At 43.9% G+C, this 25064-nt stretch overlaps 1 protein-coding gene across 8 annotated transcripts in view; it reads left to right on the forward strand.

Moving 5' to 3' along the window:
* The window catches only part of ANKS1A (ankyrin repeat and sterile alpha motif domain containing 1A), a 179071-nt gene that overhangs the window by 62634 nt on the left and 91373 nt on the right, over positions 1-25064 (forward strand). For 3 of the 8 annotated variants that reach the window (XM_042986161.1, XM_042986160.1, XM_042986163.1), the window contains exons 2-10: positions 6853-6933; positions 8696-8852; positions 10669-10731; positions 17338-17634; positions 18432-18507; positions 18796-18897; positions 19000-19101; positions 20497-20693; positions 24445-24537. In XM_042986161.1, coding sequence (XP_042842095.1) covers positions 6853-6933; positions 8696-8852; positions 10669-10731; positions 17338-17634; positions 18432-18507; positions 18796-18897; positions 19000-19101; positions 20497-20693; positions 24445-24537 — 1168 coding nt within the window. The other 5 variants (XM_042986162.1, XM_042986164.1, XM_042986167.1 and 2 more) reach the window with 4 other exon arrangements.

Here is a 25064-nt window from a genome sequence, read left to right on the forward strand (position 1 = left end):
AACCACATGAAGCAAGCTTACTGCCAGCACAGAGCCACTTTAGGATATCCTTCAGTCCTGAGATCTGATCCCATAGAATAGTCACAGATGAAAGTGGGCTGGGCACTTTGGTTCTAACTTACGGTTCTTCTGTTCCTGTGTTTTATAGACAGACATCTCAAATGCAGTATTCTTATATGTCCCTTCAAGAGATTGCCATTTTTAAAGGATACAGGTGTAGCGACTCTGTTAGTGCATAAAGACCTACTGCAGGTTGGTAAAAACCCAGTGTTAGAAGTTGCAAGCTGGTGGCCCTAAGCCAGTTCCTTGCATACTGCTGTGCTCTTGGAAACACAAGGGATTTCCCCAAAGAACTTAAAATACGTGGTGTGAATGAGCAGCGTAAAAAATTCACTGTGGTTCAAGGTCAAATGTGATAAATGCTGTGGTGAAGGTGCCATAGATGATCTGGAAAATCTGAGGTGGGTGAGATTAGAGATTAATATGAGCCAGTAGAGCCACGAAAGGTGTTATGGATCAGGGCACATTTGAACTGGGCGCCTTACCGTGCTGGACAGAATAAGCGTCTCTGTGTATTTTCTGCTGTTCTTATTTGATTTCACAGAAACTTCAGCAATTTTACCTCAGGTTTTTGCCTGAGTTTTGCTAGGTCTGAAGAGTGATATGTAGATTTAATTGTGGGTGTCGTTGATGGATCTTTTAATCCAGATTCATCTTTTAGAGACTTAGTGTCTGGTCATGATGGTTTGGACTTCAGAGTCTCTGTCCCTGCCTCTTGCTTTGAAAGTGCTCCCCCTCTCCTTCAGTGTGGACGTTGTATCTTTCACCGGAGCCTGACATATAGTAGATGCTTAGTGGACGCTTATTGACCTCAGCGTACCTGAGGCCTTTGTAAGCCTGTTCCCTGGACGTAGTGCCCCCTGCTCCTTCTTGCTCTCCAGCCACATGTCAAACATGCTCCTTCTCAGGCCGTTTGCATTTGATGCTCTCTCTACCTGTCCCCCTCAGACATCCAGGCCCCTCCTTCCTTCACTGAATTCAGATCTCTTCTCCAAGGTCACCTGCTTAGAGAGGTATTTCCTGAGTCTCAAGAGTGCCTGATCTGCTTCCTTTGTTTCTTTATGGCACTTACCATTACCTGCCACCATATTTCTATTTATTTATTTGCTCACTCTCCCTCCCTCTAGAGTTCTGGGTCCATGAAGGCAGAGACTTTGTCTTTTCTCATTTGCATTTCCAGGCCCTGGAACAGTGCCTGGCATGTAGGGGGCACACTTAACTTAGCTGTTGAATACATGCCCAAATAGCCCTGCGAGCAGACCCTCAGTCAGCACCCGCCTCACTGTATAGATAGGCTGTGTCTGTATGGCTGGCCTATTCGTCTTCATCACTACCTCTAGATCCAGCATGCCACCCGCCATGGATCAATGTATAGTCAGTTTTTAAATGAATGGAGAGAGGCATTTGAGGTGGGATTCAAAAGCCACAGGTTCTCATCAGTCATATTCTTCCTTGCCCTCTCCAATATCGTTACTTTAAAAAATATATTTATTTAATTGGTTAATCTCTGCAGCCAACATGGGGCTCAAACTCTCAACCCCTGAGATCAAGAGTCGCATGCTCTTCGGACTGAGCCAGCCAGGCGCCCTTCCAATGCCTTGAGATGCCATCTCCAATTTGGGTGTTTCTGAGTCACAGAAGGCAAGGCTTGCTGTGCTCTGGCATCATGTCCATGTGGTTGGGTTGCTGTGACACGTCTTAGGCTTCTCAACCCTAATGCAATTAAACTGGTTCAAACCAGTTTAGGTCTAGTTTCCATGAGCCATTTAAGCCCTGAGGAGCCTATCACAGTAGAATTTACAGATGCAGAGAAAGATCTGGAGGATTAAGTGACTTGTCATGCAACTGGCAGTGGTAGAGGCAAGTTTTGAATAACTTAGGTGGGCTAACTATGGAGCCTCAGCTTTTCACCTGGGTTGTGCAGTTGCTTCATGCAGGATTGCTAGGACTCCCCTAAGACCCATCAAGGATACTGTGACGGTTTGTTCTACAAGTCGAAGGCAGCCATTGCATTTCTGTACGATCTATACAGGTTAAACTTTAAGAATCTCCTGGACCGTTTTTCGCCCCCTCTGGTTTTCTTGGCGTGTTTTATTTTGCCTTTGTTTGTTGGTGAGCAGCCCTTTGGTACTTAATGTCTTAGAAAAACCTAACAGGACAGCTGTGATAGAGAGGAAGACCCAGATTGTAAATAGCTCTTTTCTTGGGCTGCCAAAAAGGAAGACACTTGGGTGGAGGGGGATGTTACCATCCTGTTTGAAGCTAAAATTCTAAGCAGAGAGATTACAGTTCTCTGTTTTCATTTAGGTTTTATTTAATATAGCCCCCATCTCCTCAGATTTCTAGATGGGCATTTAGACAAAATGCTAGTTAGAGAAAAAACAGGGGAGGGGCGGAAGACCTTACTAGTTGGAAATGTTGCCGCTGAATGCAGGAAAGTCCTTACCTTTCTTCCTTGTCTTCTTAAATTGTGTTGAGGGAGTTCTAGTGCTAGTATAGGGCACCCAAGCTTAATCACCTCTAAACCAGAGACATAGAGGTAAAAGTTAGAAAGAGAAAGAGCATGCTCAGTCCTGCCTTTTTTGTTAAAAGGGAGGGCAGTTTTGGGGCACCCGGGTAGCTAAGTTAGTTAAGCGTCCGACCTCGGCTCAGGTCATGATCTCACAGTTTGTGAGTTCGAGCCCCACGTCGGGCTCTGTGCTGACAGCTCAGGGCCTGGAGCCCACTTTGGATTCTGTGTCTCCCTTTCTCTCTGCTTCCCCCCTGCTCACACTCTGTCTCTCTCTCCTTCAAAAATAAATATTCAAAAAAAAATTTTTTTTTAAAGCAAGGGCAGTTTAAAGCTTAGTTCTCAGGTCACTTCAGGACCTGGATTGAGATTGTTGACGAGCTGGCACATTCCTGAGCGGGTCTGAGGAGCTGACAAACCTGTACTCCTGACTGCCTGGCCCATTATTGGTATTTTCTTTTTTCCAGCCCTGTTGCTTTGTTCCGATCGTCTTGCTGTCGGATTATTATTCCAGCCTTGTACTGATGCATCTTTACCTCATCCTGTCATCCCAGTTAGATCGTCAAGTCCTTGTTTGGCCAAATGGCAAGAACTCTATAAATGGGAGTTGTGGATCTGCCACTGATTTGGGGCAAACAAGTTGTTTTTTGATTCTTAGGTGTCACCTGTGTTTTAATGGAATGATGTGTTGTCTGGTGGGTCAGTTTGAAAATAAGTATGAAAACCATACCTCTTAGGTTTTCCAGACCCATTTCATTTACTGCTGTCCTCACCGTTGTCAGGCATAGGCATACAGTTTTCGGTTTAGAAAATAAGGTTATCGTACATGGGTGACAAAGAGGTATGATTCCTTTTAACTCTTTGTTTGGAAGTTCCTGTAGGAATCCAAGCTTAATGGAGAATGGGGTTACCAGGATGTACCTCAGGCTCCTGACCTTGTCACAGCATCTTTAATTGACAATGAACAAATAACTTAGATATCAAAGCATGTGTATCTTCTCTTTTCACTGAAAATGTATCTCAAGGCTTTAAACCTAATATAGACATGCCCATTCAAGCGGCCCAGATCACATATGTTCAACCATTTATTATTAACAGTTGGATGTTTTTCTTGGTTTTCTTTTCCCTATGCATAGATTCTTTCCCCTCTTTCTTTTAAGAAATTATTATAAAAATACATGAATGCATTCTCATTGGGTTTTAAACAGTGTGGTAGAATACAGAGCAGAATGTGAGAGTCCCTCCTCATCACCTGTAGGTTCCCCCAGCACACGTTTCCTTTCCCAGAGGGAACCACTGTCAACACTTGGCGAGCCCTCTTCACATCACCATCCATCGTGTATGCGTGTACACACACATTGCTAAAGCAGGGGCTCATGTTTTGTGTACTACACGATGCCTTCTTTTTTTTCACATACCCCTAACACAGTGTATCTTGGGAAATCTTTCCATGTGAGGACACTTAGGTCCAACTTGTTTTCTTTCCTTTGTTGTTGCTGTTAATGGTTATATAATTCTTTGTATGGGCACACCTGAGATTTAACTGCCCACCTACTGATGGACATGAAGTTTTTAGTTTTCACTCTGGTGGTGAAGCAGAGTCCAGTACAAGCATCTGTCTTTGTGCATGTGTACAAGTGTTTCTGTTGAATGGTTGCCAGGACGTGGAAATGCTGGCTCAAAGTGAATGCCTATTTTTGGTTTGGTGGATCCTGCCAATTGTCTTCCCGAAGGAATTCACCAATTCAAACTCATACCAGTGGTATAGAAGAGTGCTTGTTTTCCTGATCTTTATAAACACTTTGTTTTCATTTTTGTCAGTCTGATTGGTGAAAAGTAGTGTATGTTTATTTTACTTTCTTTTATTTCAAAAAATTTTATTTTTAAGTAATCTCTGCACCCAGTGTGGGGCTTGAACTCACAGCCCCAAGATCAAGGGTCGCATGCTCCCCTGACCAAGCCAGCCAGACACCCCAGTGTGTGATTATTTTAATTTCATTCTTCCAGGCTGTGCCTCTGTAGAGCTGACCTTGTCTGATTTCTGCTTTTTAGGAATTCTCAACATTGTCAGTTACTTGATGAATCTTTTCTTATGTTCTTGTCTGACTCTGTTTGTCTATTACCCATTTGTGGTGTAGGGTAGGACTTGTTTCTGTACTTCATAGAACTTTAGACAGGAGATGGAGTAAACTTATGCATTGAATCCACTATCCTGATTAGTTTCCCTTATAGATTCTTTCTATACAGTATTAACCACTTTGTTTCTTTTTCTGTCTTTAACATTATACTATCATCTCTTTTCTTTTTTTATTTTAATTTTTTTTAATGTTTTATTTATTTTTGAGACAGAGAGAGACAGAGCATGAGCAGGGGAGGGTCAGAGAGAGAGGGAGACACAGAACCCGAAGCAGGCTCCAGGCTCTGAGCTGTCAGCACAGAGCCCAACGTGGGGCTTGAACTCACGAACTGTGAGATCATGACCTGAGCTGAAGTCAGACGCTTAACCGACTGAGCCACCCAGGCACCCCTCATCTCTTTTCTTATTACATAGCAATATAAGCATATAAATATGGTGTTCTACTCTGTACTGTAGTTCTTCATCATAATCATTTCTCTATTGATGGACTGTTGGGCTATTTCCAAAATTTTATTGTTATAAGTAATGCAGCCTCCAACATCTGAGCATAAAGTCTTTGGGCCCAGATGGTTTTACTGGTGATTCTTTATCATTTTAGTGCTCTATGCCAGTGATTCCTAAATACAGAAGTGGGTAGATAGCTGCCCAGCTGATCTGTGAGCCAAGCCTAACACCTGTCCCATCTAGTAGGAATAACACAAAAAGCAGAAACTTTAGATCAGCCTCATTTATGCATGTAGTTGTGAAAATCCTAAGTAAAATACTCTCAAGTAGATACTCTTAAGTACAGTTCACTAAGATGGACATAATGGATAATGGCCAAGTAAGTTTTATTGCAGAAATGAAAGAAAGGCTCATTATTAGGAAACATATTGATAATAGCATATTAGTTGGTTAAATGTGAAAAACTGATTATTTTCACCGATGCAGAAAATGCATTTAAATTAAACAGTTATTTAAAAAAAAAAATTTTTTTTTAAAGTAATCTCTGCACCCAACATAGGTCTCGAACTCACAACCCCGAGATCAAGAGCTGCATGCTCCACCAACTGAGCCAGCCAGGTGGCCCTAAACAACTATTTTTAATAACATTTTTAGAAGGAAAAAAAAATAAGATACTTCCTTTACATGTTAGAGTGTTTACCTCATACAAACTACCAATGATAGAGGCATTCTCATTAAAAGCAAGGACAAAACAAGGCAGCCCTCTGCTACTTAATATTATTTTAGTAGCTCTGGCCAGTGGAGTAAGGTGTGAAACAGAAGTACGAATTAAGGCTTTGAGGATTAAGTAAGATGACATTGCAGCCTTCCTAGTGCAGTATTTCTGATTCAATAAGGCATTCACATTACAGATTTTGTTGTTATTCTTTTTAGCAATAAGACCTTCACAAAGAAAGACCAGTTGTCTCTTGCATCTTAACACATGTGTCCTGGTGCTTTTATTAATGTGGGTTCTTTCATCTTGGTTCTTGCTGGTTAATTCATCTGGATTATCCGTAGGTCTGTGTTGAGTCTGTCTTGAGTTTTCAGTCACCAGCTTAGAGGTGGGTGTCCAGTACCTCTGACTGGCTGAATGGTTGGTTCAGTGATATTTTTGATGGCCTTTTAATGAACTGTTCTTACAATCCTGGAAGTATTCAGAGGCATGATTCCCAGACTGTGTGAATAATGTAGTTAAACGTGAGAAGGGTACATGGGGCACCTGGCTGGCTTAGTTGGTAGAGCATGAGACTCTTGCTCTTGGGGTTGTGTGTTCAAGCCCCATGTTGGGAATAGAGTTTACTTCAAAAAAAAAGTAACACTTCAATGACTTATCATAGAGCAGAAATGACTTATCATAGAGCAGAGTTCAAACATATGCCAGAAGAGAAAATGGATTCAATTTTAAAAAATAATAAAAGTAAAAACGATGAGAAGGGTACAGAAGAGCAAGCTCTTAAATGATGACACTGTTGTCTTGACACCTGACTCCGCAAATGATTGTGTTTCCTCAGTGCTGTGCACTTCTGTCGTAAATAGCCTCTGTCCTTTATTGGGAATCATGTGACTGTAACTAGTTTGGTTAAACACCGCAGAGAATTATTTTCTAAGTAGCTAGCTGGCTCTAAACTTTTTTTTTTTTTTTCCTTTACTTCCTCTATAGCATCTGGAGGGGGCCAAACGTGAACTGTGTTGACAGCACTGGGTACACACCTCTACACCATGCTGCTTTGAATGGCCATAAGTAAGTATTTTTTGCTACATTCCTACCCGACCCTTCAGAACCCAGGCTTTCGGATTGTCTTTTTTGATTCCTATAAAGGATCACTAAGCCGTAGTGTTGAGGAACAGGGAAAAACAAACTAAATTTAGTATATCCAGAATTCCCAAGTCTCTCTTCAGTGTATAATTTAGGCACCCTTCTCTACTCCACCCCCAAAAAACTCCAACCAAAGGTTAAGTTTTACCTTTTTCTTCTCTTTGTCCTTTTCTGTTTTGAAATGGTGCAGTCCCACACAATGACCTGAATAAGAGAGTCACATTTGGGGCAGCCAGGTCATAAAGGGGCTGGGTAATCTGTTAGGTAGCCAGTACCTTTGTAAACTGAAAATAGATTGGCTGGTCCCTTCTGTTAAAGGAGTTAGTTATTTATTTACTCTGTCTTCTTGCCTGCCATTCTTGCCTCATAAAGTAGGCCTGGTAGACAACAGGAACCATTCTTAAGGGGAAAGATACATAAACCATATGGCCTATTTAATTCTCTTAGGTATTGGTAGTAGTTGTTGAGGGGAGGGTTTGTGCAGCAGATTTTATGGAGAAGCTGTGCTTCAGGGGGAGTCTGAGAGAAGATGACATAGGTTCAAATGGTTTGGCAGCCTTTCCCAGAGGGCACCGCCTTTCAAGTGAGAGAGAATGTGACGGTTCAGCCCCGGGGCAGGCACAGTAGTGGATGCAGTGAGTAGATCGGCCAGGATGTGGAAGAAAGGAAACCAAAGTGTAACAGAACAGAGGGTGTTATAGAGAGTCTGAGGCTTCATACTCCAGGAGATAAGAAGTAGAGGTTCAGTTTTTATGAGGAGGGATTATTGGAACCATTTTAGATTTTGCTGAGCAAGGAGCAGGGCCCTCACCACCTTGAGGTATTCTGTAACACCTGTGTGATATTTGGCCCAGCCTAATTGACTCTGATGTGCCAAAAACAGGTGATGATTGTTCCCTTGTACGTTACACTTCTCTAAAGTATATTGAACGTGATCATTATGTCTTTTCTGTAGCTATCTTAGACAAAGCTGACAGTAACTCTGTGGAACCCCCTGCCCCCATAACTAGTGGGGTGACCTGAATTAAAGTGAATCTTGAACTTAAGTGACTGCAACTTGTTAGCCAAGTTTCTCTCCAGATGCCGTTGTTATTTACAGTGGGGGTTTTCTTTGACCTTGTGTGCATGGGGGTAATTATACATTTGCATCAGCTTGATTAACAGTGTCACCAAGAAGAAAGCCAAGTCCTTCTTCTTTGACGTATCAAATGATACCAGATGTGTCTGGCTTATGTTCACAACAACTTTAATTCTGCTCTGCCTCCCTGGTTTTAGCTCCCACATCACTAAATGCTCTGAATAATGTGAATAATGATATTTGTCTTGCACAACTACTTTTATGTAAATTTTATCTGTGAATGCTGTTTAAACATCACAAACAAGGAAACATTGCAAGGTTTATTAGACAATGGGGCCAGATGTTTTCAGAATAATGGAGTATAGGTGGATTGTCTAGAAAGCCTAGATAGATGGGGAGGTGATGAGTCATTGTAGTTCAGCTGAAGGTGTTTCAGCCTCGTATCAGCAGCTGTACAAGTAGCTCCTGGCATAAAAGGAAGAGACTGGGTGATGAGCTCAGGTAGAGAGAGGGCAGCCACGTGAGAGAGTATCTGTGAAAGGGCTTTGTGCTGCACAAATGTAAAGAGCTGTTGGTTCTGCAAACTCATGGTTGATTTTTGCCTTCTAGGGATGTGGTTGAGGTTCTTCTGAGGAACGACGCGCTGACCAACGTGGCCGATTCTAAAGGCTGTTACCCTCTGCACTTGGCAGCCTGGAAAGGAGATGCCCAGATAGTGCGGTTGCTCATCCATCAAGGGCCCTCACACACCAGAGTCAATGAGCAGGTCGGAAGGAAGAGAAGCGTTCTTCCATTGAGCTACAGCCAGACGTTGGCCCCAGCACTGTTTCAGTTCCATAGTGTGTACAGCTCAGGCAACCAGCTCTTCCAGGCCCCACAAATGGTTCCCCTCCTGCCAGCACCACTTCTCCCAATGCATCAGGGGGATCTTATACCCCGGAGGATGTACTTTACACGCGTTTGAACGTGCAGATTTGGTGTAGTGCTATAAAAATAAAAATCTAAATACCTCCTGTGCAAAATCGGAAATAATGCAAATCCTGCAAAATTGTTTCGAGGCCATTCCAAACTGGCAGGCTTAATTAATTATAAGTTGTGCTTATGCCATCAACATGGCAGTGCAACTCTAGCCGGTAAACAGCAGTCTGCCGAGTGTGCTTCAGTACTGTGTGAACCTTGCTGCTGTTTTACCTACATCAGAACTGGCAGAGGTGGAAGGCCTCGTGCCGGTGCTGAAAAAGGAGCTCACAAAAACATCTGAGTGGAGGTCAGAGGTGATTCAACAGAATGAAAACTAGTTACATGAGGTCCCATAATGTGGATTTAAGAGTGACCATGCTTTGACAAAGCAGAGATCATTCTTAGAAAATAAAAAAATTATACTTGCATTATGCAAGTTCTAGACAATCCTCTCATAAAATACCGTTTCTTGTAGTTCGGATGTGAGATTGTGTGTCCATTTGAGAGGAGACGGACTTTCCCTGTGTGACAAGCCATTCTGGTTTCCTGTCTGCTCTGAACTGAAGCAGGTTCTTTTCCTGGTTGCTTGAATGGGAGAGATGCTACTCCTCTCAGGAAGCTCAGGACTATTTGCCTAATGACTTTGCTGAGAGGAGGTTGTTAAATTACCTATAGAATTAGATCAGGGTTGTTCCTCAAAAAATAAGAAATCATTCTTGCGAGCCTATCTATCAGCAAAGCTCTGCATATTCTCAGGGAGCTGTTAAGAGCTTGACTTCGACTCAGAGAAGGGCACCTCCACTCTGAGGTTTGAGAAAATTAAAGCGATGCTCCCAAATCTCTCAATTTGGAGATTGCACGTGTGTAGCTGTTCATCAGCTTCCCTTTCCCCTTTTGGGCTGAATTTTCTGGATAGGTGAGCAACAGAAATTTAAGATCATCAATGAGGATGTTTGTTTTCTAACATTAGGAATGAAAATTGTCTCTAGAATTGCCTCTTTAGAAGCTAAATGCAGTTTTACTCCTCCTGGCTAAAGTGATTGTAATTTCTCTTATCTGGAGGAAATTTACAAGGAAGTTTGCTTTTAACTAATATTCCCCAATGTTGAAAAATCTAGTCACCCATTAAAGTCCTTCTCATTTAAGAAATTTTCGGCAACCATTTCTAATCCTGTCTTTGCTCACTTTTGCCTTGGAACACAGCTGCTTGGATTTTTGAGCCACTTGAGTGTGCTAGCTTGTCCTGCTCACAGCTGCCTCCCGCCTGGAGTATCCGTTGATAGGTGGGACACCAGCCCGGTGTTTTGAGTATCTGGCAGGCAGGTGGGTGGGGCAGGGATTGGGCAAGATGTCTGCAGTAGCTTGAAGGACCTAATGGATCTAGGTCATAGTACCACATTGATTTATTTAAAAGCCATTAATGTGGTTCCAGTTGGTTGCTTGGATAAGAGGGGGTGATGTGTGCTCTGCCCTTAAGGCTGCCTTCCCCATTAACTTCCTTTCCAAGCACCCAGAAGGCACATCCAAGTTGTTCTTGTGTTGGGCCCCCTCAGGGCTGGGCATTGCTTTGACGTATTTCATCCACTTTATCATCACATTTTCTTTTCCTCTCCTTTTTATAGAATGCTCTTGAGATCAAAGAATTCAAAAAGTACGGCCCCTTTGACCCTTATATCAATGCCAAGGTGTGTACTTTGCTGCCAGGATTTCTCTGCATCATTTCTCCAAGCTGCACCCCCTCTTTGGTCCTCTCTGGCTTCCACTCTTATCCACTCAGGCTCCTCATCGTCTCCCTGACTTTGTCTGCTTCAGCCCATCTGCTTTTGGCTTGTCTGGGAATGGGAAATTGCAGCTTCAGTGGGTTTTGGTTTTATTTTTAAAACCCATGCTAATTCTGGAAAGGTTGGGTGATTTTCCCGGAATGTCTGAAAAGCTTAGAAATGGCCAAAATGGGAAAAAAGAAGGAACCATATTATATGCATAATTCATCATTGTGATTGCTAAAATCATTTAAATTCAAAAATGAATTCAAAATTCAATGACAAGATGTCAAATACATTAGCTTACTTTATAACAAGCACAGAAAATGATTAAGTTGTACTTGTTAGATGAAAAAAATTTTCAGTCTGTTTTCTCTCTTTGTTTTGAAGTGGAATCTCATTTTCAGTAGCTGGTAGTGGAGATGTTGGGGACAGGGGCACAGTGACTCCATTTTACTCTTTAGTAAAAGGCGAAAGATTTATACGATCTGAAGAGAAACCAGAGTATTCCATTTTACTCTTAAAAGCTATCACAACTCCTTCCTCGTTTCCTTGAGTTTGTGCATTTCTGCCTGGGACTTTAAAGCCTCAGTTGCTTCTCCCCAGCCATTAGCTTCTCTCGCTGCTTGCTCATTCTTGGCTGTTGGAAGGGCTCCAAAATAGGAAATGAAGTCGCAGGGTTAAGCAGGACACTGGCCTCGAGTCTCCCTCCTGTGAGGCCGGGGCGAGTAATGGTTTGGTAAGCTTGGTGATGAACTGCCCGGCCCCTCCGGCCCTCACCACTTCGGGCGGGAGGCAGAGCTTGTGGGTTGGCGATGGTGAGCCTCTCTCCGCGCTCTCACCTGCTGGTTTTGAGCCGAGTTTTCATTCAGGTGAGGTTTGCTTTTTGGCATCAGGCTGGAGTTTGGTTGAGTCAGTGCATTATTCACAGTAGCTGCCTTTCACTTGATCTGAATACAATAGCCTCAGGGAAGGGAAACATAAGGTACTTCTATACATTTCCAATGCAAGGCAGATATTCTTTGAGAAATACTGATTTAGCAAACAAAGCTCCCTGTGGGCTGGATCCAGGCAGCCTCTATGGGCCATTTTCTTCAGCTGTTGGGCCTTGATGGTGGAGAAGCAGCATTTGATCTGCGGTAGTGGAACACATTAACTTTTGTTTGGCCCACTGTCTCTAAATTCTGCTTTCTAATTTTCAAAATAGGAAGGTGCCCTATCATAGTTTTCTTCTTTTTTTGGACATGGTATAGTAGAGAAAACTCTGAAGGGTCAAGGTCACAATCTTTCAAGTCAGACCTGACTTTGAATTCCATGCTGCCACTTACTGGTTTTGTTGACTTAAATAAGTTACTTAATTTCTGTGAGTCTCAGTGTCCTCTTCTGTAAAGTCGGGTATACCATCTACCTTGCTGGATTGTTTTGGAGTTTAAGTAAGATAATGTATACTAAATAAAACTATCTGGTAACTAGTAATATTCTGAAACGGCACTTTGGAATTTATTCTTTGTTACTCATGGATTGATGCTTAATGAAACATCACTCAGTCTCTTCAGGGTTTTGTCTTGTGGTGAGGCACCTTGAAGTGACTGTTTTCCCACCCAGTGGTTAGTTCAGTTAGCTTTTATAAAGCTCTGATTAAAGGGTAAGTCTTTGGTTCTTGAAAGCACATTTTCTTATCCCTTGATTTCCCACACATAAAAGAAAATTGGTCTAAATGGAATAAGAACATAACTTCTCTTTTTGGAAATACTGGCCTTTGCCTCCCCCCCCCCCCCCCCCCCCCCCGCCCAAGGGCCAAATGATGTGTACTGCATTAAGGGATAAAGCTGTTTGGGGTTTGCTACGAATGCAAACTCTCCTTGAGCTAGTTTAAATATAACCTCCCTGGCTCTTATCCTGGTTCAGTGGGTTTTTATTGACCTGGATTGTGTCTGGGAATTGTTTTGTGAAAGTACATTTGTGTGCGAAGTCTCATCAGACACCTGTAGAAATTAAGTCTCAGGTGCCTTTCCTGGGAGCAGAGGTAGTTTTCATGAGGTTTCATCTTCCTCTTCGACATAGGGAGCCTTTCCTTTTCAGCAAGTCAGCATAAACCAGTCCAGAATGTAGGTCATCCTTAGCAGGTAGAACTGTTAAACTTGTTCATTTGCTCCTTTTAAAGCAACTTTAACTTAATCTGAGTATCATAAGGTGAGCAACAGTCAAATTAGTTTTAGGATAGGTCTGTTTTTCTGTACACTTAAAAATAATTGAGATTTAGAGCCGGAAGAGACCCGGAAGTTGTCTCGACCAGTTGTCTTCACATTCTGATCAGCTTGTCTGATTGCATCTGAATCACCTAGCAAGCTTTTAGAAAACTTTCTGTCTTGAAAAAACATTTCAACTTATAAAACATTGCCACAAGCTGCATTATACTCCTCAGCTAAATTCACCAATTTTTAACATTTTGTCACATTTGCATGCACATTTTCTCTCTCTCAAATATATATGTATATTGTTGCTGTAGTTGATGAGTTGATATTTAGTCATGGACATCATGACCCTTTAACCCCACATACTTCAGCCTGTATTTCCTAAAAAAACAAGGGCATTCACTTGTATAACCACAGTACAGTTGTTAAATTCAGCAAATTCAACATCGATACAATCCTGGTATCTGATATTGAATCTGTGTTCAGATTTCACCAGTTCCCTCAATAATGTCCTTTAGAGCAATTTTTTTTCCTGGTCCAGGATCCAGTCCAGGATCATACATAATCTGGAACAATGCCTCAGTCCTTCTTAGCCTTTCACGACATGGACTTTTTTTGAACTGCAAACATTACATCCCTGGGTGGGACCAAACCACCTACCTTTTAGTTAATAGCTGAACACACTAACCCATTGCCCAGAGACCTGTGTGACATTGACAGTTCTGAAGAATATAGACCAGTCATTTTGTAGACTTTCCCTCAGTTTTCATTTGTCTCCTATTTCCTCATGACTAGATTCAAGCTATACAGTTTTAGCAGGAATGCCACAGGAGTGATGTTATATTCCTTCCTTTGTAGTGCTTCACGTCACAAGGCACATGGTGTGAGATAAAAAAGTTTATCTCACTTTTTATGATGATAGATGATTGCTTGGTCAAGTTGGCGCCTGCTAGGTTGGTAAGCTTTTTAATAATAGTCTTCCTCGGCTTTACCCTCCGAGGTGCTACCTTGGCAAGTCTGGGGTGGGACTTAGTTACTTCTAAGCTCCCATGTAATTCCAGAACGAAGCCAGTTGGAGAAGCCCTGATCTAGGCCAACTTGCCATCCAGAGCAGAAATCCTTTTCTCTCACCTGAAAGATGAGCCATCTACCCCTTCTTTTATTTGTTTGTTTGTATGTTTCTCTTGGTAACAGACTTACTACTTGGCTGCCTCTTTTTGGATGCCACTGATGTTTGGTTTCTTATGCTTGGCTGATAACTGTCTTCCTAAACCTTCCATCTGTCTGTCAGAGTTCTGCCTTCCAGAGCACTACAGAGTAAACCTAGCTCTTCTTCCATGGGGACTCAATTCTCATGTTTGTCCTGTGTCTTCTAAATCTCAGTAGGCTCAGTTTGTCCTTCTGTTCCAATTTTGGTCTATTTCTGGGACCTATACCATTGTTGCTATGGAGAGCTGAAGCTTAGGTGTTTCTAACTTAAGTATCTATCAACCATGGACAAGAGTACAGTTGGGCTATAGTCTAAGCACTGGGAAGTGATGGCTTGGAATAGTTCAAGAGGAGAAAAGCCATGGAAATGTTTCTATATAGTTTTCTGCTGCTTGTAGTTTATGTGTATGTTATGTAGATGGCACATAAATATAATGGATTTATACATTAAATGGGGTCTCCGTATGTAAAGGGTATTGGGATCTTTTTTCTTAGAGATGCTGAGTATAGCAAGGGGAAATGAGAATGAGTCTCAAGATGGGCAGGAATGGAGAGTTTGTGCAAAGACTTTGGGGCAAAATTGGGGTGTTTGATCTTAGTCTCCTTTCTCAGTCCAAATACATAGTAACAGGATTCTGGGAACTCTGAGTGTGTGAGATGCTCCGAGTGTGAAAGAGAAGGATTCCAGGTCTTTAGGAGTCTGTGCTCTCCTTTGGAATCCCTCCCTTTCTTAGGGGTCCATGAATCAACACTTAATGACTTTCAGCCCTGAAACTTGTCGGGCTCAAAAGGGAAACGGTAGGAAGAGCTCATTGTGATGGCCTGTGTTCACTAGTCAAAAGATGGGGTAACCACAGACTTGAAGAGCATTATAGTTACCAGACCGTGTCGGGCAAGACTGAGGCATGAGTAAGATGCTTTCTACAGTGTGAATTTGAGTATGACACTGTGCAGAGATGTGGTTAGGCCATTTTTAACAGAGGCAGGAAATTTGCTTGGTAGTGATCAAGACCTTGCTTTCAGTAAGGCAGCTTTGTGGTAGCTGCCTTAGTGCTAGCGAAAAAAAATTGAAAAAAACCAAACAAACAGATTTTCTTTTTTCTTCCTGCTGGATAGTTTAGAGTCTTAGAGTTCTTCAGGCTCTAATGGCATACTCTTTACAAAATTGAGGACAGATTATTCTGCTTGTTGGGAGACAACTTGGATGTAAAAGAGACAGCAGTGTCTGCTTCAGAGTAAACACATTTTTCTGGATTGGAGTTTTAATAAGAATAAGCTGACTTTCTTGGCCCTGCTGTCATGCTAATCTTGAGATGTAAAACCCTGCGAATCCTCTTAAAGCTTCTTTGGGTTGCCACTCTGCTCTGGAACCACTGAAAAGAAAGCTCCTGTGCATTTTGTAGATGTAGCTGCCTTTCATCCTGAGAAAGTGAAGCGACAGCTCTAAGTTGGCTCAGGGCCTCACGCTCAGTCGGAAATGGGCACTCCAAATGGGGTGTCTTAGTGACCGGTTGTCACCAGGAACCCCAAAGATGGGCTGTCTGCCCGGTTTCCCCTTCCCTCCAGACTTTTAGGTTGACGTGGAATCTGCCCCTTGGGCACAGTTATATCACAGGAGGCCATTGCTAACGGGCTGTGTCCTGTGGCCAGTGAAGGCTGTCTGCACTCAGCTGCTAATCTCGAGCCGTGTTTGAGCTCAGTGCTGCTTCTTCTGTTTATCTGTGTGCATTTATCTTTGCATGTGCCTCCTGCTATCACCTTATCTGTCCTTATTTCATTAAAAAATTTTTCTTTGCTATCATTCTGGCCCTTTGGGGCCTCGGTCCCAGCACCTCTGGATCTTTCTGGTACACTTGGCGTAGCTGGAAAAAATGATGCAGTCAAATGCCAGATCAAAAGCAGATGGAATTGCATGCGTGTTTGGGTAACTCCTGGTCTGTTACTTTTAATGTAATTAATAGAATTAAAGAAGTTGTGGAAACATTTCGTTTTTACCTTTTGATCACTGAAAGGTGCACAATATTGACTTCCTGGACACACCACCTCATAAGCTTTGTTTCCCTAAGGTGGCAGCAGCCTCCTGGATAAATTTAGGAATCTCAAAATCTTGTGGGAGAATTATTTTATTAGTGCATCTAAAAAAGGAGAGGTCATGGAAATTACTTTATTCCTGCTCTACTTATACATTGTCAGTAGTGGTAAAAGAAAAAGCACAATTGGAATGATTAACATTTTGCTTCTCATGATCGATGAAGCACAGACTTCTCCTGTTTCATCCCAGGTTCTACCTTTAGTTTGACGCAAAATTGGCATTTAAGGACCATGGGGGTTGTGAGTTTGAATGGACGGCCATGTTACAACTTTGAATATTTTGCACCTCTCATAAAACATTCCGGGGCCTGATTGAATCTTTCTGACATAAGAAATACTTCCCTGCACTGTAGATTCCGCATGCTTTGATTGGTGCAGGCTCCTGGAGTAGGCACAGGCACAGGGCGACATCGGGCCCCATGTTCCTCTGGGACTGAGCTCAAGTGCCTCCCTCCCCTGGAAATGGCTGTTGGCTGATACCTTGAGAGTGATTTTTGGTGCTCTGCTCTGTTACTGTGATCGTTGGCTGTTTGATTTGCATGCAAGGAGCTATGCAGATGACAAGCTCTTTCAAAAAAGCTTGTTTGTAAGGCAGTGGATATCAACGAATCCAGAATCCGAACTACAGGGTTGACTGAATATAAACTGTAAAACCAGTTGAAGTTTAGAATGAGTCAATGGCAGTGATATGGTTGGTATTTACGGGCGCCAGGGCGTCTGCCCGAGGCCCTCCACACGCCCTAGTTCACTCTCCTTCCAATCTGTAGACCCCTCCTTCATGGCACACACGAGGAGGCTGTACGCGTGAGCAGGTGACAGCTCCCCTCTGGCAGTCACCGGGGCACAACGTGGCTGATTGGAGCGGTCGGGCTTGTTGGCCGGGGAGTACGTCTGGGTTCTGACTGACACCTAGTAGTCCCCAAATATTGCTGCTGTTTTTCTCATTTAAACTTCAGTGGTTTTACGTGTGATTGCCCCAGTCGTATGCCAGTCGGCCAGTTACCTTTCTGATGTCATCTGCCTGTTACCTCTTTAGAACAACGACAACGAGACGGCCCTGCATTGTGCAGCGCAGTACGGCCACACGGAGGTGGTGAAGGTCCTTTTAGAGGAGCTAACAGACCCCACCATGCGCAACAACAAATTCGAGACACCGCTGGACCTGGCGGCGCTGTACGGGAGACTGGAGGTGGTGAAGATGCTCCTGAACGCGCACCCCAACCTCTTGAGCTGCAACACTAAGAAGCACACCCCCCTGCACTTGGCAGCAAGGAACGGCCACAAAGCCGTGGTCCAGGTCCTCCTGGACGCCGGCATGGATAGCAACTACCAGGTAGCGGGGCGGACATACCCCCGGGCCCAGGGGACCTAGTCATTTTGGAAAAGGCACAAGTACCATGCTGCTGGGCTGTGTTCTTATTTAGCACGTTTCACCCCACGTGTCAGATGCTTCCATTTGTTGACTCATTCTGATGTGACACTTCAGAGACAGACTCCTCAAGTGAGTCTGGTATCTTTTTTTTTTTTTTTTTTTTTCTTTTCTTTTCAGGGGTAATATCTTGTCATTATGCCCTGAAAAGATGTGCTTGTGGACTCTCTCTGAAAATCAGAAAAATTTCATTATCTTCCTGTACAGGTGTTCCCACTGCCAGCGCTTGCCTCCTGCAAAGTCCCATCAACTTGATCTTGCCAACGGGAGACTTAGCATTTCCCTGTGGTGTTAGCTTTCTCCATTCGGTTGAATGGCTGTTCCTTAGGCTTCACGTTGACCAAACCACGAGTGAAGTTAAGGTGGTTTTTTTGCCCCATGTACTTTTCTTCTCATTATCCCTTCCACCCGGGAAGGTGGACTTTTGAGGAGTTTCACCAATAGGTGGCTCCAAGAGTCGCTGTGCAGTTATTTACGTGTGGCCTGATGGTGGCACTTCAGATACACTTTGCATATGGGCCACGATTGTGGTTTCGGAATCCAGACAAGAAAAGTGGGAAAGATAATGACAGAGAACTTTGTGTGGTTTATTTTATTTTCCCGTCCCTTCTTGTCCATGTCCCGTTTGTCGTGTGGAGCCACGCCAAACCTGGGTCACTGTTCTGACGACATGCTGCTCTGCGCTCTCGTTTGCTTTCCAGACGGAGAAGGGCAGTGCTTTGCATGAGGCTGCTTTGTTTGGCAAGACCGATGTGGTGCAAATCCTGCTGGCTGCAGGTGAGAGGTCGGCAGCGCTCTTGTTTACACAGCATGCCAGGGTTGGGGTCGTTTCTCCCTAGCCTCCCCAGAGGGGGATTTTTGCTGGCTGCACTCAAACCCAATGTATGTCTGTCTCCACTGATTGATTGCAAGTGTACGAAGTGTTCTTGGATAGCTGGATTAAATAGCTTTGGATGAAAAATGTTGATCATGCTACTCGGGGCATTGGGTGTCCTGGAATTTGACCTTCTTTGAGGCTGACTTGAAACTGCTCACTCCCCTGGTCCACCTGGTATGCCTTTCTAGGAATTGATGTCAACATAAAAGATAACCGTGGACTGACTGCCCTAGACACCGTCCGGGAACTGCCTTCTCAAAAGAGCCAGCAGATAGCAGCACTGATTGAAGGTATCAGTTCATCTGCCTGTTGGGGCGACCAGGGCACACACTGGCCAAACCACAGCATTTGTATCTGGTGCAGCTTTTTTTTGTTTTTGTCTTCCCGTGTAGATCACATGACTGGAAAAAGAAGCGCAAAAGAGGCAGATAGAACCCCCACATCCCAGGGACCTGTCGTCTCCAGTATGGACTCCATACCCCAGAAATCTCAGGGTAAGGTGGCTTTTCTCTGCCAGCGCAGGTGCTCTCGGCTTGAAGAGTTGAATGGGCTTTGGTAGAATGAAAGCATCTTCATTTAAGTAATAATTTCAGGGGGTTGGGAGCACTTAATAAGCTTGTATCCAAATGTCTTGTTTTCCAGCTAGTATATGAACTTTTACTGGACATAGCTTAGGCCTTTGACTTTGGACCTCTTCTTTCCTACTTTATTTGATTCTCCACTTTTACACTTGGCTCTGTGAGGTCTCTTCTGGGACGTGTTGTAGGTGGGATGATCTCCAGGTGAATTCACATCTCACGGAAACCCTTTTCTAACACACACTGTCATGCTTTGAGCATAGTTGGCCCACGTTAAATATTGAACGAGTATCAACTGGTTGGTAGATGTGGACGCGGCAGATTTTGGTAATATGTCACTTGGCCAACAAATGTGGTGTGGGCACTCCCTAGACAGTCCAGCCTCTCCGTCGTTAGCTACAGTCCACCTCCTCAGATTTACTGAGCAGCCTTTTGGGTCGTAGGTGTGATGAGTGAGAAGGACAAAGTACTGATTGACACCTTCCCTCAGATACGAGCACAGTAAAGAAAGCCAGGAGGCTGGAGGAATGGAACAAAGCCACACACTGAAAAGGGAAAGGGATTTTTCAGAGGAGAGCAGAGGTATAAGGTTAAAGGGTGCTCAGCCTGTCTCTACTGTGGAGTCCTTGCTACCCCCACCTCCACCACCACCCCCACTTGTTTTCTTGACCTCATAATCCACTAGTAATGGGATTAGGAGTTCACTAAGCTCTTGGCCTTCAAGGATTTTACGATTACAATTTGACTGTTTGCCAGAGACCCAGAGATCGCTGGTCCATAACAGTAGGTGATTTTTCAGAGTCACAAATTTGGATCCCAGGTACTCTGAGGTTTGTAGTTCTCTGGTGAGTGAGTTTAACCTTGCACAGTGCCTCCGTGTCAGAAAGGCTTCATGGTCCTCTATTTTGCTTGAGCACAGGGAGGTTTTTATTAAGAATTTAAAGGATTACTTAAGTTTCCAGTTACACTTTGCTACATTTTATGGTTCAAGTTTATTCTATCACGGTATTGAGGTTCTGGGAATTTATAAAGGTCTTGAGAGGTGTCTCTCATAGATGTCAAGGATTTGCCATGTTGAATTAGAGAAAAATCTCTTGTAAGTGTCAGGGTATAAAGAGCAACTGAAACTCAAGGAAACCCTTTTCTAACACACACTGTCATGCTTTTCTCCTACCTGTGGAGCAAAGTAGTTTACTGCTTTTGGTTATTGTTTGTCAAGTTCAGGTTGATGAGGGGTTCTGGGTGGTTGTAGTGGTTGGAAATCTGAGATTGTGCTCTCGTCCATTGACTCTTGCTCTCTAACCTGTTCAGGTGACGTGGAGAAAGCAGTGACCGAACTGATCATTGATTTTGACACAAACGCTGAAGAGGAGGGTCCCTACGAGGCGCTCTACAATGCTGTCTCCTGCCATTCGTTGGACAGCATGGCCAGTGGGCGATCGTCTGACCGGGACTCCATGAGCAAGGAGGCCGAGGCAGCAGGAGTGAAAGCTGCTGGAGTGAGGCCTGTATGTGGCCCGGGGACCCCGCAACGAGACGGGTGCTGTGTTGTCGGCCTCCTGTGCTTCGGTGGGGCGCGGGGAGAGGGAGTGTGCCCCTAGTGCCGGCTCCCTTGGCAGAGGCCTGCATCCTGCTCCCCTGTTCTCCTGGGGCTCGGCCACATCTTCCTCTTGCTTAGTGTGGTTAACTATACAGATCGCCTTGAGGTAGAATTTTGGTTTTCGATGTAACATGTTTGCATCGTTCTATTAGTTTTTGGCCTTAGGGCACATTTTGGCCTTAGAAGCATTTTATTTCTGCATAGCCTACTGCTGCTTCTGTCCCCGGGGTCTTTGCTCTATATTGTTACTTTTCTCTCTGGAGAGCAGTTCCACAGTGAAAGAGCTCACTGAAGCTCACTGTTGCCTGCCCTGAGTGCATTCCCACCTTCCATTTGCCGTCGACACGTTATCCATTTGGACCTGGACAGATTCTGCACTCAGCAGGGTTGTAGCAAGGCTTAATCAGATATCACATATGTTAGTATGTGACATTCCTATTTGTCCCAGCCTTTTCTTCTCAAGGTCCACCTTACCATCTTACTGCTTCTTTCTCTGGTACTTCTGCTTCCACTCTTGTACATTGTTCTCAAGACTTTTTATTCCGGGGCACCCGGGTGGCTCAGTTGGTTGAGTGTCCACCTCGTGATTTTGGCTCAAGTCATGATCCCAGGGTCTTGGGATTGAACCCCGTGTCGGGCTCCATGCTGAGTGTGGAGCCTGCTTGAGAATCTTATTCTCTCTCTCTCCCCACCCCACCCTGGCCACCCTCCCCCCCCCCCCCCCCCCCCGCTTGCACTCACTCTCTCTCTCTTTCTCTCTCTCTTAAAAAAAAAATAATTTTTTTTATTACCTTTTTCTCCCTCACAGTTTTCCTCTGAGCCCGCAAGCCTCAATCAGCAGTCCCATGGAACTTCCTTCCTACATGGCCAGGCACAATAATTTGAGGTTTTGAGCACCGCACTTTTACTAAACTGGCCATTGCTCTAATAGAATCCCAGTAATTCCCAGCTTGGGGCATATTTCCAGGTGTATATCATTTCTTCCTGTTGGAGAGGCTGACTTTTCCCTTTTGGTCTAAATTTGCCTTATGACCGTTTTGATGAGCCTTTGGCTCCTAGGTGATCTTTGGGTTTTTCAGATGTTCCCTGGGAATGGGCCTGATGCTTCTAAGTGTTCTTTTTCATTAGGCTCCTAGAGTGGTCCTAGAATAGTCCCAGCGTTTCTGCATGGATTTTGGAAAAGCCCACCAGAGTAGTAGGTATTATCAAGGGCTAATTCAACTCCTTGTGAGTGGTGGGAGCACACACATATGCCAAGCACCTCTGGCATGGTGCTTCTGTAGACAGAGCTGGTTGGTCTCACTTTCGCCTTAGGTACAAGGAATTAAGCAAATCCACCTGTGGAGGAAGGCATTGCTTTGTGGCACTTACAGGTGATGCCCATTAGAGGGAGCTAGAGGCTTTACAAGAAGAACACAGGGTTAGGGAAGAAAGCTTTGAATAACCAAGTTCCTGCGGGCTTAGCCACTGATTTATAGTCTCTTTGTTCCATCCCACTCTAGGAATGTATCCATCGATGGTCTTGCTAAGTAGAAACTGATGCCTCTTCGAGTGCATGCTTTGCCATTTTTCCTTGAGTATGTGGTGACTGTGCCACTACCTTCCTGGCCCTTGGTAATTAACTGTGGCCAAGGGACTGTTCGGCATCTTACACATGCAGTGGATGGTGTGTATAAATCAGCTCTGTACTTACAGGTCCCTGGGCCAAAGTTTTCACGTTAGAAAAAAGAGGCTGCTGCCTCTCTTTTCTTCCAGTGTCCCTGGTGACCACTTCTTGTGCAAGAGGTGTTCGTATCGTCCTTTCTAGGCTCCTCTAGTCTTGAGAAGGGTTCTAGGATGGGTCATTTCGGTCGTTGTTGTGTATCATTTTGTTTTTCCACGGGTATTTTTGTCCCAAGGTTGGATAATTGGTGTAGATTACAGGCCTGCTCCTTTTGCTGTTCCCCTCCTTACAAGGTGGCACGTGGAAGGGACCAAGGTTGTTTCTGCACTTCTGGAGTAAAGACGGGTGGGGAAAGCAGGACTCAGTTGGAAATCTCATCTAAGAGCTTTATTTGGCTTGAAAATACGAACCTGTTTTGAAGTTGTTGCCGTTGGGGATCCATCTGGTTCCAGGGACTGTAGGAATGACTGATTTATGAAGCTAGAATACCAAGTGCTGAAGCACATTTTAACAGAGAGAGATCATGGATGCCAAATGCTAACTGACCCTGGCGGCTCGTGAGACATGGGAGACATCGTGCAGACTTCTCTGAGACTCTCCTGTAATTCAGCATGTGCCTCCACTCTGACTTTTAAAAAATACTGCTGTTCTAGCAACACAGTGAACTAACGTACAAGCCAGGGAATGAGCCTGCAAGCCAGTTCCCATTTCAGGTTCCCACTCCTTTCCCTGTAGGAATGTTGGTTATGAAACATGATTAGGACTTTGCACTATAAACGATGCTGACAGTAACTGCAGGTACAATGGCGAACCTCTCTTCAGCTTTCTGTCACCAAAGATTGTATGTGTTTCTGAAATTGTCTACCCTCGACCTAACTGATCCCTGCTTCAGGGTGTTTCTTGCTCTAGGGCAGGGATTGGCAAAGTACGGCCCACACATAGCAGCCCATTTTTGTGAATAAAGGTTTATTGGAACACAGCCACATTCTGTTACATGTTTTCTATGGCTACTTTTGTACTGCGATGGCAGAGTTGACTGGAAAGCCTAAAATATTTACCGTCAGGCCCTTTAAGAAAGAGCTTGCCAATCCTTGCTCTAGGACAGGTAACTGACAAATATTCCTTTTTTAAATGGGCTGAGATGAAATCGGGTTTTCAGGGGTGCCAGGGTGGCTCAGTCAGTTAAAGTGTCCGACTCTTGATTTCAGCTCAGGTTGTCATCTCTGGTCGTGAGATAGAGCCCTGTGTCAGGCTCCATGCCGGGCCTCTCCCTCTCCCTCTCTGTCTCCCTCGCCCTCTGCATCTCTCCTGTGTGTACACACGCCCCCCCCCCCCAGCTCTTTCTCTCTCTCTCTCTAAGTAAAAAAAAAATTTTTTTAAAGAAATAAAGTTTCCATATACTAATGATACATAATAGTAATCATTGGAGGAGGTGACCAAGGATAAGAGACCAGTTCAGAGCTTTGGGGAATAAACCAAAGATTGGGGGTAGCATTAAAGTTTGAGCAGGAATTGGTGTTTTTGTCCTTGATTCCTTTCCTCATTACTTCCTTGGTAGCTTTGGTTTGTTAGAACTCATTGACAAGGTGATTCTCTGGATTTACTATTTCCTCTTTTTGACATAGACTGACAGCTGACTGGTTTTCCTAGGCTAGAGTTTTATTAGTATTATGAAGGACATTTTCTGGCTAGGCAGTTGTGTGGTTTCAGTGCTGATATTTCTCACTGTGGCCTAGAATATGAAAAAAGTGTATAATCTCTGCTACAGACATCAAAAAGTAAGGAGTGTGCTGACTGAATTTTGTGCTGTGGGCGGGGTGTGTGTGCACGTGCAAATACTAAGCTATCTGTTTAAATACTGATCCTTAAGTTTAGTCTCTCGGGGGAGTTCTTTACATTATTCTTTTTCATTTCCAAGGGCTAAGATAAGAATAAATCAACAAGCTAGGTACTTGAAAAAAGAGATCATGAAATACTTACTTTTTCTCTTCTGCAGAGGGAACGTCCACCGCCTCCAGCAAAGCCACCACCTGATGAAGAGGAGGAAGACCGTATAGATAAGAAGTATTTTCCATTGACAGCTTCTGAGGTAGAGGGTTGAGGGTTTATTGCCATCACTGAAGCACGAGGTTTCGGAAGGTCCATCAATGTGTGCTTGAAGAAGACTCTGCTTTCTCATTCTCTTAGCGCCTCTTTGGATTAGTACATTTGTATTGTGCACATCAGTAATCTGGAACAAGATCTTTCAAACTCACTTAAGTAGTAAGCAAAGAATTTTAACGGAGCTGTCTGGCAGACAGGCCAGTTACCCATCTGCCTTGCACATTGAGAGTAAACCACGCACAGTTCTCCTGGCTCCAGTATCTGCACGGTTTGCCTTTCTGCTTTCGTGCCTGTGTCATCTTTTGATCCAAAACGTAGACTCTGCCCCTAATCACTGTCTGTAGACTGCGTCATATTAGCGAGCTTTGGTGACTCTGCCCCAAAAGTCGTCTTTCTGTTTTCACATTTTCCTTCTTCCTTTCACATGAAGAATCCACCAGGACAAACATGGGAAACGTCATAAAGGCTCAATTAGAAGAGAAGTAAGATTCATGGAGGTGGGAGGAATCAAAG

The sequence above is a fragment of the Panthera tigris genome, chromosome B2 (assembly GCF_018350195.1).
Source record: "Panthera tigris isolate Pti1 chromosome B2, P.tigris_Pti1_mat1.1, whole genome shotgun sequence".
Taxonomy (NCBI): Eukaryota; Metazoa; Chordata; class Mammalia; order Carnivora; family Felidae; genus Panthera; species Panthera tigris.